Consider the following 19396-nt stretch of genomic DNA (forward strand, 5'->3'; position numbering starts at 1 on the left):
TTCCCAGCAGCTTTCTCTCAAAGGACCTGGTTTAGGGTGTAGGGGGTATAAACCTGGTGAAAGGTTTTTTTGTTGGACAGCATTTCAAACAACGTATCCTGTCGGATGTCTGCTTCAGGCCTCTGAGGTAACTGAGAACCTAGCTTTTACTGGGTGACACTGGGAGAAACTCGGCATCTTTGAGCCCCTCCAGCAGACACTCATGTCCACTTTATGGTACATCTGATGCTGCCTTATGTATCTACAACAGGCTGGACCGTGTATGCTGGGAGCACTGGCCCAGTATTTGGTGGGTGGTGGTAGCAAATGACATGATAAAGATCACGATTGCTGTGTTTCGTGGTCCTAGCCCTCTGTTTTACTGGAAATGGTTTGAGAGCAGATAGTAGCCTTTTTTATTCTCATACCGAAGAATCTGCTAGTCCCTGCAGGAGCTATGCTAAAGGAGCTCCACATATCAGCTCCCTGTTTCCTGGTGTTCCTTAGAAGATGGTGATGTTAGAGTTGGATGCATGAGAGTCAGAAGGGACCTGAGAAATTCCCTCTCCGTCTTGTGTTGCAGGGACCCAAAATAGACACAGAGTTTGAAAAGGAAGCATCTGTATTTTGCTCATTGACTGGAAACACAATTATCATAATATAATTGTGATAGAACAGCCATTCAGTTTTTGTCTTCCTGCTTGGTGTGTCTGGCCATTCAGTTTTTGTCTTCCTGCTTGGTGTGTCTGGCTTAGTGTTCAGCCAGGTTCATACCTTTGGGGAGAAGAGTGTCTTAGCTGGGGCGGCTATAATGAAGTACCATGGTCTAAGAAAAACGGTTTATTTCTCACAGTTCTGGAAGCTGGCAGTTAAGAGCAGGGTGCCAGCATGGTCATTTCTGGGAGGGCCCCCCTTCCTGTGTACAGACAGCTGCCTTCCTATTGCATCCTCACATGGTAGAGAGAAAAAACAAGCTTTCTAGTGTCTTTCTGTAAGGGCACTAATTCCATTTATGAGGGCCCCATCCTCACGAACTCATCACCTCCCAGAGGCCTGAACTCTTAATACCATCACATTGGGAGTTTGGATTTCAACATGAATCTGGGTGGGGGGTCGGGGGGCAGCAAGGGGCAGCCACAAACATTCAGATGGCAGCAGACAGCCTTGTGAATCCTGATTTGGGTTGTGACAGGAGGTGTGAAACCCAGGGTCCAGTTCTACCACCTTCATTTGCAGATGCAAAAGTTGAGGCTCAGAGAGGGGAAGGGGCTCCCCCAGATTAAACATAAAGTAGATGCACAGTGAGAAGTGGAAGCCAGGTCTCAGTCTCCCCATCAGTGTGTCTGCCCCCATGGCCTGTGCTCCCTCGCCATGTTAACGCTACCATGTGGCAGCTGCATCCCATCCAAGGAGGGTGCAACCCTGCATGGGGCCATGTGGTAAAGCAGCACTTACTGAGTGGGGTCACAGATGGGGCCACATGCTGGAAACGCTGTCGGAGGCGGGAGGAGAAGAAAGAAAGGGGCAGGAGGGTAGGAGAGGAACTGAGGATACTGAGCAGCAGTCGCCTGCCAAAATTCTTCAGTGCAGCTTGTCTAGCAAAGCCGGTCTCCAGCAGAGTAAATACAGTGGATAGCTGACGGGCTGACAGCAGGCATCAAACAGTCTTAAACTGCCCCAAATCCAGAGCGCTTTTGAAGCAGCAGTATAAAAAGGATGCCTGCGCGGAACAGAGGCCTGAAACTTTTAATAGTTTCTTCCAGGCCTCAGGATGTCCTGATGAGGTATTAGAGGAAGTAATTCAGGAAGAAAAGGACAAATAACCACCTCCGTCTGGAGGCCGACCCGAGGGCTGGCCAGGGCTGCTCGCGGAAAGGGCAAGCGTGGCCCCGCAGTGATCCACGAGGCTCTGGTTAGCCCACCCGCCTGCTGCCGTGCACAGAGCCGCGGGGCCCTGACCCTTGTAAATAACAGACAAGTAAATTTCTTGTTTGCTTCGGGGCAAATGTAAACCACACAGTGCCCGCTGCATGTGGGTGAAATCATTAACTTTTCCTCGCTGTCGGAAGGGTGCTCAGTACAAATTAGAAATCATTGCCTCCAACCTCAAGGTCCTCCCAAGGATCCGCCTACCTACCCCCAGACCAGGAGGCTGTCAAGACCTCAGGACGTCAGAGAAAAACCTGGGCCTGCCAGAACTGAACTCACCCCGCCTCTCTTTGTTTTTTCTTCTCTCTCTTTTCCTTTAGGGTTTGGCTTTGTCACTTTTGAGAATGAAGATGTTGTGGAGAAAGTCTGTGAGATTCATTTCCATGAAATCAATAATAAAATGGTAAGTGTGTAGGGGTTGCGCTGAAATGGAATGCCCCCTTTCTCTACGTACACACCCAGTCTTGCAGACTGCTCCAGCCCATCATCAGGCTGGAGTGGGCAGGGGTGGGGAGGGGGCTAGATGCTCGGGGTCCAGGCCTGTGAACAGTAGCAGTTGTTTCATACTGAGGTGGACAAACTCTGTAAAGGGCCAAGTCATGAATATTTTCATCTTTGCAGGCCATAAAGCTGACTGCAACTACCCAGTTCTGCTGGGTAGCGTCCATAGGCAATGCATACCTGAAGGAGTGGGGCTGTGTTTCAATAAAGCTTTGTTTATGGACACCAAAATTTGAACCTTATGTAATTTTCACAGATCACAAAATATTAACTTTTTAACCACTTAAAATGTAAAAACCAGGCCAAGCATGGTGGCTCACGCCTATAACCTCTGCACTTTAGAAGGCCAAGGCAGGAAAATCACTTGAGGCCAGGAGTTCGAGATGAGCCTGGGAAACATAGCCGGACCTCATCTCTTAAAAAAAAAAAAAAAGAAAAAAAAAAAAAATTAGCTGGGTGCAGTGCACCTGTACCCCACCTACTCAGGAGGCTGAGGTGGGAGGATCACCTGACCCCAGGAGGTTGAGGCTGCAGTGAGCCATGATCACGCCACTGTACTCCAGCCTGGGCAACAAAGTGAAACCCTGTCTCAAAAAAAATAAAAATAAAATAAAATGTAAAAACCGTTCTCAATTCTTGGACTTTACATAAACAGGCAGAAGGGCGGGATTTGACCTATGAGTCGTAACTTGCTGGCACCTGGCTTAGGATATTCTTTTGCTGTGCAGCTTTTGAGAGGTATATCCTAGATAGGAAGTTTACTGCACCAAACTATTTTTCTCTTTGGGTCCTGCTGGAAAATTAACATTCCCTCCCTTGCCATCAATTAATTTCTGCCCTCTTGATCAGCTGCTTCCTTCCCTCTCTTTGGCTCTTTAAAGTTCCTTTTTCTGCCACAGCAGCCTCAAGAGGAAGGGAGGTTGGATTACTGGAAGTTTGGGAAGTTGTGTAGGCCTCCCAGATCAGTGGCCACCAGAGGGTGCCATATCATGCATAGCATTTGCACACTCAAAGTCTCAAACTCCTTTCTTTGGATTGAGTAGGGGGGTGAGAATTCCCTTCTTTGTTGGTTCCAGAAAAATAGAAGCTCAGCAGGTGTTTCTGGAACCATCAGCAGGTCTTTCGGAGCAAAAACATTTTGGTTGGCCACGAGAGCCTCCAGCCTCAAGAGAAGAGGGAGGGCAAATCTGTGTTTCAATTGCAGCTGTAACTTTAATATTTTCTTCCTTTTGTCAAAACATTTCTTGCTTCTAAAACATGCATTCAGACATGCATTGTATATTGGTCTGATATGTGTTCACCAACTTTAAATTCAATAATAGAGCTTTTAGTGTGGATAAGATCAAAGCAATCTGCTTAGCATGTGGTGCTACAGGCCTGATTCAATATTTGACTTGCTAATTTTTTCCCAGGGCACTAAAATAATATTGTTCATATTGTTCCTTGCCATCATATGCATCTGAAATGAAAATACTCTTTTTTTGCATACTGTATGTTGGAGGCATCAACTCAGACATTAAAATGGTAGGAGGGAGATAAGTGTGACAGAATAACACAGGTCCCCTCATAGGCTTTCTCTGCTCCCCAAATGTCCATGCAAGTTTACAGTTGGTACTTTTCTCTTGGTAGGTTACTACTTGCTATTTTTTTTTTTTTAATTGAGACAGAGTCTTGCTTTGTTGCCCTGGCTGGAATGCAGTGGCACGATCTCGGCTCACTGCAACCTCCGCCTCCCGGGCTCAAGCAATTCTCCTGCCTCAGCCTCCCAAGTAGCTGGGACTACAGGCGTGTGCCAGCATACCCAGCTAATTTTTGTATTTTTAGTAGAGACGGGATTTCACCATGTTGGCCAGGCTGATCTCAAACTCCTGACGTCAAGTGATCCACCTGCCTCGGCCTCCCAAAGTGCTGGGATTACAGGCATGAGCCACTGTGCCCGACCAGTACTAGCTATTTTTAAAAAGAGAGAGAGAGGACTTAAATGAAACTTGCATCCACTGCCCAGATGCCTTGTTTATCCTAGCCAGAGCACGCCATTGACAGGCTCCACTAAGGCTGCTGGGCAGTGGGGAATAGAAGAGAGTACTGGCAGATGCCATTCCTGTCTTGCCAAGCCTTAAGGGTTCATCAGGAAAGGCCAGATGTAGACCGGAAAGACATTGCTCCATTTGTCACCTTGAATGCATATGTGTAGCCCTTCCCTGTTGACAGGCTTTGAAACAAACCCGAGACACAGATGGGGAAAGGCTTTATCCTGGGAAACTGAGGCTCAGGGGATAGGTCCCAGGCTATCCAGAGAGCGAAGGAGCATAGGTCTTGAGCTTACTGGTGCCAAAGGAACTATATAGACAGTTGTTGGAGCTTGGGGGTGGGAGGGTGAATCCCCAGATAACCCGGGCAGCAATCAGGAAGTAGAGCTTCTGCCCCAGAAGAAGAACCCATGGGGCTGGCTTGAAGCCAGAGAGATTTGCAGCCATTTTCCTGTTTCATATTTATCGCCTTCTCTCCCACCCAGGTGGAGGGTGACTATGTCAGGTGCACGTAACCGGGTTTTTAGTGTAAGGGTTTGTGTTTGCCTTTGAATCTGGGGCTAGTACTTGTTCTTCAAGAGAATGAGCAAAGATGGAAGTAGACAAGAGGAAGAAGTGGGGGCAGATTGATTCGGATGACAGGCTTTGGAGGTGTTGGTCCACGTTCCCAGCACAGCCCAACAGTTATGAGCTCCAAGGTGGGGAGTTTAGAGGCCCTGGGAGAGGACTTTGGAGAAGAACACTGGGCCTTGCTGAGCTCCAGTAAGACAGGGCTGGTAATGATACTGCCTCACTGGGTTGTTAGAGACTGGGTGACATACCAGGAGCAAAAGGCTTACTTAGCACAGTGTCTGCACAGGGTGCAAGCTTGATCTGTGTTATCTCTTGCCATTATCCTTGCCATCATCCATGAGTTGTCATTGAGAGAGATTTCTCCAGCCAATTCCCCTCCTCTGAAGAAGGGTGGAATTTAAAGGGTGTTGGTAGAGAAGCCTGGATCCTGAATTGTTTTGGTTTTTGTGATACTGGTTTCTACTTCTGAGGCCCAAAGAAAAGGAAATGAGTTTAAACTGGGCTATGGACAGAATTCAAATGAGATATCTGGAAAAACTGAAAACTCAGAGACTGCCAAACAAGAACATGGATGATTGTTAGAATGTGCATAGGAGTGTTTCATAAACAGGACTGTGCTGTGAAACCACAGACCCATCTCCTCAAACCCTCGCAATCTTTCTGGGTATTTGGCAGGAAGTGGCAGATAGCTGCGCCCCCTGGTACATACTGGAGCCATGATTTTTTTATATTCACAGATGGGAAAGGTCTTACTGCAGATTAGTCACAGACATAGGACTTGAATCTAGGTCTTCTGGTTCAATCTCATGTGCCTGGCACTTAAGAGACCCTGTATAAATAATTGTGGACTAAATAAAGGATTCACTGAAGGACCACATGTCTGTGAGGCACATTATAGTTCCTAAAGCCATTGCCCATCTAATTGGGTCGGGGAGTCTCTTCCTGGGCATTTTTTAAAATGGAGTTCCTTCTCTACCATGCAGAAGGGCCAGGAGAAGGCGTGAGTCATTCTACTCACAGGGGACCAGGATAGCTGTCTTTGGGAAGTGGAGATCACAGGAATCCTTCCTTCATTCTCCATGTAGGCCCTGCCTTAAGGAGGTTATCTCCAGGCAGGAGGATGCCCAGAAAGACCCCACATGACACACTTTCACACATAAAGATCCCACTAATAGCTGACATTGGGTGGTACAAACTACATACTCTACTAAACACTTTATGCATCTTGCATCTTATTTCATTTGATTTTCACTTACTCTTTAATCATTATCCCCATTTACAGATTGGCAAGGCGAGGCAGAGAGAGGTTAAGCAGTTTGCCCAAGGTCACATGGTCAGCAAATGGCAGCCCCAGAATTCAAGCCCAGAAAGCTATACTCCAGAGCTCACATCTGTACCCATCAGACTGTGTGTCCCCTTCAGGCCAAAAGGGGCTTTCAGGGTTATGTAGCTGGGCTGCAGGCCCTCTGTCACTGACCGCCCTTTCCCAGTCAGCTATGTCGTGGCCCATGTGGTTCCATGTTCTCCTAGGAGAAGAGCAGAGGAGACAGGCCAGATTCCCAGCTAGGGAGAAGGACCACGCTTGGGTTTTACAGGTCCCAGATCTCCATGCCTCTTCCTCCACTGCCACAGACACAGATAAGTGACGAGCATGGGTCAGGAGCTGACTGCCACCCAAGCTCAGGGCCAAACCCACAAGCTGTCCAAGCCAGAGCAAAATGCAAATGTGGCTCTTTATCAATAAACACACACAAATGCATGCACAGAGCTGCCTCGTGACCCACCAGAGAGGGGATCCTCCCTGGCTACTCTGTGTGCCCCAGTGCGGGTGCAGCTAATAATGCCTCCCGTGGCGTCCCCCTGATTGAAGCAGCCCCTGAGCAGCAGGGACACTTGCTTGATGAGTCACCAGAGCCCAGCCTTCAAGCGGCCTCCTGACGAGCCGGGCAGCAGCAGGAAGGGAGGTGAGAATTGACAAGAGCCACCTCCAGGCATCCGCAGAGGCCTAGTACAGCCTAGAGCTTGAAATGATGTTGGGGAGCCATCACCACCCTCATTGGGTGAGAGCGTGGGTACAGCCTGAAAGGTGCCTGGGACGAGGGCATCTCGGGTAGAGCCTTTCCTCACGCCTGATTCAACAGAAAGGAATCGGTGCTTATAGGCACTGGGACTGTGCTTTACGTGCGTGCTGTCTCCTTTTGTCCTCACAACATCCTGAGCAGGTGTCCTCATCTCATTTTACAGAGGGGTTCACTAGAGCTCAGCAGCAGTGGATCTTCCTTGGTGGGACAGTTCTAAGGGGCAGAGCTGGGATTTGAACCTGTGTCATTCTGGTTCCAAACCCTCTGTTCTTCTCATTATACCTTGCTGCCCATTTAGGCAAACCTAGTATTTGAAAAAAATGGATTTATATGATGAGTGAATATCAAGAAGAGTTTGTATTTGCTTCATACAATACTACTGCAGGATTACTTTAAATCAACTTTGTTCAACCCATGACCCATGGGCCATATGCGGCCCAGGATGGCTTTGAATGCAGCCCAATGCAAATTCATAAACTTTCTTAGAACATTATGAGATTTTTTTTTTTAATTTTTTTTTTAAAGCTCATCAGCTATCTTTAGTGTTAGTGTATTTTATGTGCGGCTGAAGACAGTTCTTCCAGTGTGGCCCAAGGAAGCCAAAAGATTGGACACCCCTGCTTTCTGTTTTTTGGTTTTTGTTTGTTTTGTTTTGTTTTGTTTTTGGAGACAGGGTCTCATTCTGTCACCCAGGCTGGAGTGCAGTGGCACGATCTCGGCTTACCACAACCTCTGCCTCCCAGGTCTGAGTGATTCTCGTGCCTCAGCCTCCCGAGTAGCTGGGATTATAGGCATGCGCCACCACGCCCAGCTAATTTTTTGTGTGTTTTTAGTAGAGAGAGTGTTTCACCATGTTGGCCAGGTGGTCTAGAACTCCTGGTCTCAAGTGATCTCCTTGCCTCTGCCTCCAAAAGTGCTGGGATTACAGGCGTCAGCCACTACACCTGGCTACACCCCTGCTTTAAATAGTCCTTTTTCTTACTCCTTTAAGGTGATAGGATTTACAGAAATTTGCTAAGTAACTCATGGGTACAGCTACTTTGGTTGTCCCTTGTCTTGGAATGAGAGGTCTGGATGCTGGTAATCAAAGTGTGGTCCATGTACCAGCAGCCTTGGCAGCCCCTAGGAGCTGGTTAGGAATACAGAGTCCCAGGACCCACCCTAGACCTGCAGAGTCAGAATCTGCATGCTGACAAATCCCCAGTGATTGGTGTGCACATTAAAGTCTGAGAAGCACCAGGCAAGGGCCACTGCTAATGACAGATAATGTGGGAGTTGTGGGTCATAAATTGCCCAGCCATTATCATCAGAAGGAAGGGACTTGGGAATGAAGGGAGCATGGAGCCAGGCCAAATGGGGCCAAGCCAGGCCTGGCACCTGGACCTCCAGGCCAGTCTGGTGCTCTTGGCACCACTCCATACTCCCTCTATGGTCAAACAGAGACCAGATTTCCAAAGATCTCCCAGAGGAAGCTCTCAGTGCCAGAGACTGCTCCCGCCCCTCACCATGCCCTACCCCTCTGGGTGCAGGCCTTGGAGCATTGCTTGCAGAAGACACGTGAGGCATGCATCTCTTGGGGTAAAGGGCTCGATTCTCCTGAGTGAGGTGCACGTGTCCTTGTCCCCAAGTCGGGACCTGCTGGGTCACTTTGAGGCACCAAGAGAGCCTTGGAACCTGAGCCTGAATCCCAGGTCCACCGCTGGTGATTCTGTAACCACAGGTGAGTGCCCTACCTGTCTGCACCAGTTTGCTCCTGTGGGAAATCAGAAGATTGAGGATGGCTGCCTTTTGCAGCTTACATAAAGCTCTGCTTTGATACCTGGAGGTCTCGGCCCGTTCTGTTGTAGGGTATGTAATCGGGTAGCCTTGAAGGAATCAGCCCTTGATAACTTCAAGTTTCCCCCATTGGGCCTAAGCCAGGGGCCAGCAAATTTTCTGTAACGGGCCAGAGAGTCTCTGTCACATCTACTCAGCCCTGCCATTGTAGCACAAACACAGTCCAGGCAATATATAAATGAAGGGGCGTGGCTGGGTTCAAATAAAGCTTATTTACAAAAACTCATGGCAGCTGGGTTTGGCCTGCTGGCCACAGTTTGTTGACTCCTGGACTAAACTAATCTAGCTCAGAGCAGGCCCAGTCAGGGCCTTGTCTACAGGGGTCCAATGAAAGGCATTTAGCCAAATGGTCAGCCAGTTTCACTATTGAGCACACATTATTAGGGGCAGAGTAGGGAGGGGGTGCCCCAAACAGGCACAGAGTTTGGGGATAGCAGCCTGTGGAAAGTATCAGTGCCTTCATTCTTTGGGGGAGCCCCCAGGTGGGGAGTGACACAATGGTCAGAACAGGGTGCTGTCAACCAGGGAGGCCTTCCTGGTAGAGGGTGCCTCAAGTCCTCAGTGCTGAACCCCCTTCCACTTCCCAGCTTTGTGGCCTTGGGCAAGTTACTTCTGTGTTTCGGCTCTGTGGTTCCCCTTTCTGTAAAACAGGTTGTGGTAGTGCCTACCTCGGAGAGTGCTGTGACTTAAGACTTGTAAGGGGTTTGGAACAGAGCCAGGCCATGGCACGCTCTCTATCAGAGTGATAGATTTTTTCACCACTGTCATCATTGTCATCATTCTTAGAATTATTTTACTGAGCAAATAAAGAGTTAGCAGGTAAGGAGGTCCTCAGCAGATTATAAGTCAGTAAAATGCAAGTGGTGCAGGACCTGGGCAGGACTGGGTCCCGAGCCTGCGGGGCAGGGATGGAGAGTATGAGGTGGGCACTCTCAGTGCCTCTGGGGATGGTCCTAGGAAAGGAGGTGGTGCACCTCCCAAAGCAGGAGGAACCAAGAGATGTGATTGTCTAGGTCCCGGAAAAGCTGAGTCCCACTCTTCACCTGACTCATTCTTTAAGAAGGTTCCAGAAAAATCCACTTCTAAGAGCAAAGCCTACTGAGATCTTAGGCCTGCTACCCTTCAGCCCAGGGCATACCTGGGGGATTGACTCGGAACAGGGGATTCTGGGGAAGGAAGGGCAGAAGGATAAGAAGGGAGGAGGGTCCTGAGCTGTCCTCTTGGACTCAGGGCTGCAGTGCTGTGACCAGCCCATCCGTGGAGGCCAGCCGCAGGCTAGGGTCGGCTTCTGGGCCCTGCCACCTGGCAAGGTGCCCAGTGATTGGCTCACCCCCCAACTCCTTCCAGCTGCTCCTCCTCAGCCCTGAAGACAACTCAGTCGGGAACCAGCCCAAAAGTGGTGGGTGTATTTGTGTGTGGGGAGGGGGGCGGGTAATGTGGGTGGAATTAACTAGGCTTCTGTATTCACAATCCTATTTGTAGCATCATTCTCACTCGTAAGCTAATTTTAGCCATCCATTCTGCTTCTGTTGCCATTTATAAAATGAGAATGTCAAATGCAATATTAAACAAGCAGGATGAAGGCAAAAAAGGAAATGCCAGAGAGGCATTTAATAAATGAATCTGGTGTTTACGTGGGAGAGGGAGAGATCCTGCCCCCCACGCATCACACACGCAAGCGCGTGCACATGCTGTTTGTGTACAGGCTGTGTTAATGAGAGCAGAGTGATTAGTGTGTTGGGGGAGGCCGGGTGGTTCGGTGGTAAATGTTTGTTGCTCTTTAGGCAGAAGTAATTTGGCCTGCAGGGAGTGGCCTCCCAGTTGCCTGAGTGGTTCGCTTGCCCTTCATCTGTCCTCTGACGATATCAGTGTAGGCAGGGCCAGGGAGGGCAGTGGTCTGTCTCTCAGTATCTCAGCACCCAGTGCCTCTGGGCTTTTCTGAACGTGCTGCCACCAGCATCCCCATACTCCACCCCCAGGGCGCAGGGTCATGAGAGGGGAGCATGGAGACCACTAGGAGGGGCTGCTCCCCCTTCTCTTCTGCCTCTTCCCCGTGCAGAAGGCAGGGCATGAACAGTCTGCGCCCGTATGCAGCTGCAGAGACCAAGCCCAGAGTAGCGTGGCTCTTGCCTGGACTCTTGCCAATTTGTCTTCTAGTTTCACTCTAGTTTCCCCAGGGCCTGGGAGTTCTGTCCCTGGTTCTTCCTTTGCCCTCTTCTTTCAGCTGCCTCTGCCTAGAAAAGAAGGCTCAAGCCATACCTTTTATTTTCTCCCTCTTTTAAATAAATGAAGTTAGGCCCCACGCAGGGCCTCTGGCCCAGCCCACCGTGCCCTGGGGTAATTACTCCTCCAGCCTTGTGGCGGAACCTGAGCACCTGCTGGAGGCTGAGGTTTCTTTCCACTTTGAAATGCCCTTGCAGGTTCCCAGAAATGAAAAGGAGGACAGCTGCTGCTGCCACCATCAGCTTTTTCCCCAAATAGTGCGGCCTGGGAAGCTCTCTTTGCACATCCTGCTGATGAAAGCAGGGAGATGGGACCTACCTGGCCGACAGGTGCAGGGAGGGTTAGGGAGAAAGGCAATGACTGTGTGCTAAGAATCTGCTGTGCTGGGGAGGCTGCTGCTCTCTCTCTTCCTCTTCACTCCCCATTCTGGGATTTCAGTGAACACAGATGTGACCTGACTTCATCACCTTCAAAGGCACTCACCTAGGCTCCATGTGGAGAGGGCAAGGTGTGACTCAACCAACTTTATCCAGTGCAAGCACTTTATAGGATTAGCTCCGAGAGCCCTATGGGGTAGGCACAGCTGTCACTGTTTTAGAGATGAGAAAATTGAGGTGCAAAGAAGTTAGTCAGCCGGTCTCAGCTCAGAGAGCCGGCAAGTGGAACAGAGATTTAAAGCCAGGAGCCTTAGCCCTAGGCTAGACTGCCGTATAACAGACTAGGAGGCACCCACTCTCAGATCTGGGCAGGGTGGGGGCTGCAGTTATTGGGGTACATCTCAGGTGATATTGGGGACCAGCTCCTCTCTACCCATTGCCCAGATTCTGAGGACCTCTGAGGGAAGAGCCACATCTCAGCCACATTCATTTCTGTGTCCACACCCAGCCGCTGCTTGGTAAATAGTAGATGCTTAATGTTTATTTTTGGTTTATGACCTATTTTACTTTGCCATCACTGATTGTAATAAAACACTGAGCAGAGGAAACAATGGATGAAATTAATTCTGGAAGTGGTAAGGAGATCAGTTGTGGAAGCTAGCATCGGGAAAGGCTTTGTGAACTAGGGGGAAAGGCTTTGTGAACTAGACCCAGATAGGCCTTGAGGGTTGGGTGGAGAGTGTGGGGAAGGGCTGTGTGAGGTGGGGTGATGGGGGGGTGGCTGGCAGCCAGAGACCCAGAGGAGGGAGCAGGGGTTTTGAAGCTGGGGGTCTGTGATTGAATTCTGACTGTGCTTTGTGACCTTGGGCAAGTCATTCCTTAGAACCTCTGTGTCCTTTTCTGCTGTAACTACGAGGCGGGTAAGGCCATCGCACAGAGGAAATGAGGTCCATGCAATGAGGGAGTTGACAACCATGGACATTCTTTGAGGACTTCTGTGTGCCAGGCACTGTGCTTTATATCCATTATGTGTATATGTTATGTAATATATGAAAATTACGAGGATGTTGTGGCTGTGCCTAGTTATGGATAGCACTCAATAAACAGTGCGTGCCTTCCTCCCCAGAGTAACCCTCCTGAGTCAAGATTATAAATCTAATAGGTTTCTCAATGCCTTTTGCAAACAAGTCTGGGCCATTTATAACATGCATGTGTCCTGGAAGGTAGACATTCCTGCTGCCTGCCTTTCCCTATGGAAGCCGGCAGCTCCATTTCCGTTTGCACAGTAACCCCTTCCTCTGTAGACTGCATGGGCAGGTCCCACATCCATGAGGACCTTTTTGCAGTAGAACAAGAAAAGTTATCATTTACAAGTAGGTCCCCTGGTGCTTGGCCACACGCTGGTCCCTGTCCACAAGGACAGTGCCTGATTATGATGTCTGAGAAGCGAGGAGGGAGGGTCTCTTCCACTCACTTTCCAGTATCCACAGTGACCAGCTGGGAAGCCTCTCTGTGTTAGGCCATTCTCGCATTGCTGTAAAGAAATACCTGAGACTGGGTAATTTATTTAAAAAAGAAGTTTAGTTGGCTTACAATTCAGCAGGTTGTACAGGCATGGTGCCAACATCGCTAGGCTTCTCGGGGGGGGGGCGCCTCAGGGAGCTTTTACTCATGGAGGATGGCAAAGTAGGAGCAGGCACGTCACTTGGTGAAAGCAGGTGCAAGCAAGAGAGAGAGTGCAGGGAAGTGCCACACATTTTTAAGCAACTCCGAGTAAGAGCTCACTCATCACCAAGCAGGTGGCCCAAACCATTCACAAGGGATCCACCCCCATGAACCAGAGGCTTCCCACCAGTCCCCACCTCCAACACTGGGGAGTACATTTCAACATGAGATTTGGGCGGAGACAAATATCCAAACTATATGACTACCTGAGTATGCAAAGGGCAGAAGGGCTTGTACCAGTGAGGGAAAAGGACTGCAGAGTGGTTAGGGACCCTTCCCCTGCCAGATTGAAGGACCAGGGCTTCCCAGCACAGCTGCCAGGATTTACAGGGGTGCAATTGCTGCCTCACCAACCCCCTAGCCCCTTATTGGCTTCTTAAGGCCTTGCCCTCACCTGGCCACATACTCACGCTAGTCAGGAATCCATCTTGGCCTCTGGCCCTGGGCAAGAAGAGCAACAAGATGGAATTGAAACCGTGGAGCAGATGTTAGAACTGAGTAGAGGTGACCTGGCTCTCTGAAGGTCACGCAGGAGTGATGGTGACACGCCCATCTCAAGTGGGAGCTGTACATGGAGGGCAGCCGAGGTTCCTGCGTTTCCCTCCCCGGGCCACTCCACCTCCCCTAGGTGGGTTCCACCCCCTCTCCTTGTTACATCATAGCCTCTTTCTCCAACGCATTCAACAGCTCTCTCTCAACAGTGCCAGCTTCCTGGGTGTAAGGCCTGAGCCATCGCTTGGCCCTGCCCTCAGAGGCCCCCATGCTGGTCTAATGCTCTGCTCTTTGTTGCCGTCTTGCAAATCCTAGTCATTGGTGGTCAAAGGACCCCTTGTCGTCTTTTTGTCGTGGGCCCTGTTCGTTCTGCTGTGAAGCTGACTCAGGGCCAGGTGCCGTGCAGGTACACAGTAGGAGAGTTGAACTCTGATCAAGGGCTTGTTTTGTGTTTATCTTCCTTGCTTTGCAAGTTCCTTGAGGGTGGGTCTCCCCGAATCTTGATTATAAACCTGCAAGAGCCTTACAAAATGTCCTGCTTTTTGTGGGGTCTCCAGAAAGGCTTGTGATTGGCAGAGGGGGCAAGAGAGCAGTGACCAGGAAGAAAAAAGGCTGTGGCCACTGGATGGCAAAGGAGGGCTGTGCAGGGAGGTGTGTGTGACATGTGGTCTCTGGAGGCCAAGCTCACCCCTCCTGCCTCAGTAGCAAGATGTGTGTAGCTGTCAGGCTCTAGGCAAGACACTTTACACTTGAGTAGCATCTCCCCTCCTCTTCACCATCTCCCTGGGCAGAGCTCAGGGCCTAATGGCCGGAGGTGAGGATCTTCAGAGAAACAATGTTGGCCTCAAACCCACCAGAACCTGGCTGGGGAAGAGGTCAAGCTGATCAGGCGCAAGACCAGGTCAGGCCTCTTATGTCTGTTAGGAAACGCCACAGAAGGACAGGTACCCACCCTAGAAGCTGCAGGACCTCCTCTCCTCCTGAGCCCTTTCCTCCCTCTTCTCCCCTCCCCTTTCTGTTAGCCAGACAGTCAGACGGTCAAGGTTGATACCTGAGCACTGGGGAATTTTATCCATTGAAATAGGCCTCTCCCGCTGGAGGACTAAACAGTCTCAGACACGACCTGTTTGGAGTGAGAAATGAAACTGCAAACACTGGCCTCTTCAGGCCAAACAGGCTTTCCTTGTCCTGGATGGTACATCAAGGCCACAGGTCCAGGGCTTGGATTTCCCTCTGGGCCCCAAGGCCGCATGCTGACTGGGTTCTTTTGTACAGAGACCAGGGAAAAACAAAAGCCCTTTACTTCCCAAAGCTTGGCATACTCCTCAGACTGCCAGCCACCGTCCCCAAAGATGCCAGGGCAGTGAGCTTACCTTTGCAAGGGCTTCGGATCCACTGGGGAGGAGTGGCCACTCATAGTAGCTGCAGGGAAGCTGTTCTTGCAGAAGCTCCAGCACCTCCTCTGAAAGCCAGTGCTAAGCATTCCCCGCTAGGGAGAGGGTGTAACGCAGGGCCACAGCACCCACTCTCCTGGCTTGGGCTGGGGCTATAGGCAGATCGGGATTAACATCCCAGCCCTGCACACAGGTACTGGGTCTGGACCACAGGTTAGATGTCTGAGTCTGAGCCTCAGTCTCCTGCTCTGTGGGATGGATATATAGCTATAAAGGTCATTATCGGGTCCGCTGGCAAAACAAGCATATGGAAGGTAAAGTATTGTATTAATGTTAAACGTACTGAGACTGATAACTGTGCTATGATTACGTAAGAAAATGCCCTCATGTTTAGGAAATGCATACCAACTTACTCTCAAATGGGAAAAAAAATCCTGGCCAGGTGCAGTGGCTCACGTCTGTAATCCCAGCACTTCGGGAGGCTGAGGCGGGCAGATCACGAGGTCAGGAGTTCGAGACCAGTCTGGCCAATGTGGTGAAACCCCTGTCTCTACTAAAAATACAAAAATTAGCAGGGTGTGGTGGCATGCACCTATAGTCCCAGCTACTCGGGAGACTGAGGCAGGAGAGTCACTTGAACCCGGGAGGCGGAGGTTGCAGTGAGCTGAGGTCACGCCACTGCACTCCAGCCTGAGCGACACAGCAAGACTCCGTCTAAAAAAAAAAAAAATTCTACATATAGAGGGCTCAGGAGTGTGTGCAAATGATAAGGCAAAAGTAACAAAATGTTAGCAGTAGGTGAATTCTGGTAAAGGATACTCTCCTTGCAACTTTTCTGTAAATTTGAAATGATTCCTGAGTAAGGAGTTAGAAACTGCAAACCTCCTTGCTGAGTTGCTGTGGATGCTGATGGGAGGAGGCACCCAACCCAGTGGGCAGCAAGGACAAGAGTGTTAGTGACCACAGGGGCCACACTCCCATCAGGCCTTCGTTTTGTTCTCTAAAGGAACATGCTGCTGCCCTAGGCGTCCAGGGGCTAGGTGTCCAGGGGCTAGGTCATTATTCTGAACCCATTACCATGGGGACTATGAGGAAGCCACACCCTCTCTTCTAAGGCCAGTTTGTCGAACAAAGCAGCATATTGGGAGAAGAAAATTTCAAAACAAATCCCATCAATTTTGTTGGGGTGGGGGGTGTTGGCACATCGCTGGTATTGGGAGTGTTTTGTGGCATTGCCAGCTGTGCACCTTGAAAACAGAGACCTGGTCTTTCTGGTATGAGCAGTTGGTCATCAGTGGCCTCTGAGGCTTCTTACAAGTGCTCAGTCAGATGGAACATCTCACTGCATTTCTTGCCCCTTGAATAGACTGCTCTGGTCAGTTGCTATTTGAAACAGTAGCAGCAGTAGCAGCAGCCACTGTGAGAAGCCGTTGGTGCAGGAGACCCAAGGACTGAGACTGGGAGGTGGGCCTTCCTCAAGGGGAAGTCTTAGGAGGTGGGGCCAAAATACCTGCAGCAAGAGGCCTGGTCCCCATGAGCACCACATTTGTTTTGTTTTAGAGGACCATGGGGAGCCAGGCAGGCCTGTGTGGGGCTACAGTGGGAAGGGAGCCCCCGTGCCCTGCCCTCTGCCCTGTGGTGAGAGCAGCCCTAGGTGCCCACTGCTCCAAGGACCCAGCCAGCCAAAAGCCAGAGTGTGAGGAGTGCCTCCTGCTGCCCTGTCAGCTCACTGCCCTTCACCGACCACATGTGGTTGTTGGTCTCCAAAGATTATCCCTAGAGCCCCCTCCCACACGGACTCTAGGCTGGCCCAGTGTCACCAGTAGAATGTGTGGGAGGGAACACTGTGAGTCCCAAGGCTAGGTTAGAAGAAGCCTTGCAGCTTCTGCCTGAGTCTGTTGGAATGCTTGTGCTTGGGACACTTCCTCTTGGGACTTAGCCACCATATTGTGACAAGACCAGGCGCCATGGAGAAGCCATGGTGGACGCCCCATCAGCAGGCCCAGCCAAACCAGTGTGGCTGCCTGCCATGTGAGCGAGGAGCCATCTTGGGCCTCCAGCCTCGTTGAGGCCTCCTCTGGCCTCAGCCCCAGTCACCACCTGACCACAGCGCCATGAGACCACCAGCAAGAGCCCAGCTGAGCCGGTCACCCCACAGAACCCTGAGGAAGGATGATTAAATTGTTGCTCAAAGCCACTAAGTTTGGGGGCAGTTTGTTGCTCAGCAGTAGATACCTGGAACAGAGCATGTGATCAGATAGCCTAAGTACATGACTAGAACCGAAAAGATAGACCACTTTTTACCCTTTTTGGGTTCTGACTGTCACCCGGGTTGTTCATGCCAAGCTCTCTGACTTATGCAGGGCCTGGGGGAGGACAGCAGGGGAAGGTGACCCGATGTGGGCTTACTCAAGACACTCGAGAGGCTAACAAGTGCAGAAGCAGCGAGGGGCAGGTTGATGTGTGAGTACTTGCATTCATCTTAGGAGAACAAGACAGTCAGAGCCTCTTCTTTTTCAATACAATGAGAGCTCTCAGAGAGGTAGAGGCTTTCCTTATTTATCTTTGGGTCCCCAAAGCCTAGCACTTGCCTGGCGTGTTGAGTTCCTCCGCATCTGCGTCATTGAATTAAGTGGCTGAGTCTCGGGGGTGGAGGGGACTGGACAGGCTTCCTGGTCCTGAGAAGTCTTTCAAGAGGCCTTCAGGGCAGGCAGGCCAGGTTCCCTGCTGTTAACTGTTAGCTGCTGCCTTCCCCTGTCATTCAGATGCCCAGGACAGGCCAGGGTCCCCTGGAGAGTGGATGTGCCATGGCCCCTGGCCTTGGGGAACACTCACCGTTGACCCAGCAGGTGGTTGACACTCAGACAGTCATTGCTGCCCAAACCACCAGCAGCAAAGACAGAGCAGAATTAAACAGAGCTGTCAGCCCTGTTCAGTGAGAGGAAGAGTAGGTGGGTTTGTTTAAAACACTCCCATTACAGTCAGTTAACCTTTATGTTCCCTAAATGAAAATTGTATAAACCTGAGATTTCCGTTGATGGGGTTGCCTAGGAACAGGCAGCAGGTTTTCATAAGACAATGCAGTAGATTGTCACCGATAGGGCTATTAGGAAGTGAGCTGGTTAGCGGTATTATTCCCCTTGCTGGTGTTGGCTTTGGGTAATTATCTGTCTGCCTGTGCGAGACACGCCCATCTTCCTAGGCTTGGGGCAGGTTCATGCAAATGAGATTTCTCAGCCTGCTCCTCTGGAGTCCTGAAGCCAGTTTTCACCCCTGGGCTTAGGAGAGAAACCTAAAAGAGCCAATTTGGATGAGTTTGTTGTTTTCAATCACCTTTCCCCCCTACCTGCAATGACAATATTCTAATAGCCCTATCAGTAACAGTCTATTGCATTATCTTACAAAAACCTGCTCCCTGTTGCTTAGCAGAAAGCTTAGAAAATAACTAGCAAAATGCCCAATTAAAATTTAAAAACAGAGTGATTCTAAGACAACTTTAGTATGTCTTTTCAGTATTTTTCCCTATATGATATATGCACTTGTTTATTTTTCAAAAAGTCAGTGACATTTGCTGTTTTCCCGCTTGCAGTTAAAGAAACCCATCATCCTGGTTTGCCTGGGACTGAGGGGTTTCCCAGTACCAGTGCATGATTATTATCAACACACTTTTTCATAGCTGCATAGCATTCAATCAGTGTGGATAAACCAAACTCAGCTAATTCCTTGTTCTTCTATATTTTAGGTATTTCCTTTTATTAAAAAAAAAAAAAATTCTAATTCCGGTAGGGCAAATTCCTAGAGGTAAGATTACTAGGTGTATGTATAAATTTATGGCTTTTGATGTAGTGTCTGGTTGCCCTCCAGAAAAATACGTGCCAATTTCCACCCCTCCACACTATACCCTCAGAAACCCTTACATCAAACAATGCTTTCATCACTGTCAATCTGTGGGCAAAAAATATGCTTCATCTTGAGGAATGTGTTCTTTATTAGCCATCTGTGAATTGTCTACTCCTGTCTTTTATCCATGTCTCTTTTGGGATGCTTATCTCTTTTAATCTGTAGAACTCTGTATTAAGCATATTAGTCATGAATGTTGAACCATTTTGTCCACTTTTTAAGGCATTTGTGGTTATTCTTGAAAGAGCAAGAGTAATACCTGTTGTCTGGTGTCTTTGAAGAAAGGTGACTTATATCTTAGGTAATTATAGCATCCCCCTAACCTTGAGCACTAAAATATTTTTTGATTGAAGTAT

The 19396-nt window shown here is 49.6% G+C and overlaps 1 protein-coding gene and 1 long non-coding RNA gene across 8 annotated transcripts in view; one reads left to right on the forward strand and one right to left on the reverse strand.

Moving 5' to 3' along the window:
• MSI2 (musashi RNA binding protein 2) overlaps positions 1–19396 on the forward strand; it is a 428034-nt gene that overhangs the window by 338056 nt on the left and 70582 nt on the right. For all 7 annotated transcript variants that reach the window (XR_010110574.1, XR_010110575.1, XM_034942537.4 and 4 more), the window contains exon 8: positions 2229–2311. Coding sequence is in view for 5 of the 7 variants with exons in the window: in XM_034942537.4 (XP_034798428.1) it covers positions 2229–2311 (83 nt within the window). In the remaining 2 variants the exon portion in view is untranslated. The remainder of the gene's footprint in view (positions 1–2228; positions 2312–19396) is intronic.
• On the reverse strand, positions 6253–13817 carry LOC134729462 (uncharacterized). The gene is made up of 3 exons (XR_010110576.1): positions 13665–13817; positions 11636–11741; positions 6253–7397 (listed from the first exon to the last, which is right to left on the reverse strand). It is a non-coding gene; the product is annotated as an uncharacterized LOC134729462 (long non-coding RNA).

Source organism: Pan paniscus, chromosome 19, assembly GCF_029289425.2.
Source record: "Pan paniscus chromosome 19, NHGRI_mPanPan1-v2.0_pri, whole genome shotgun sequence".
Lineage (NCBI taxonomy): Eukaryota > Metazoa > Chordata > Mammalia > Primates > Hominidae > Pan > Pan paniscus.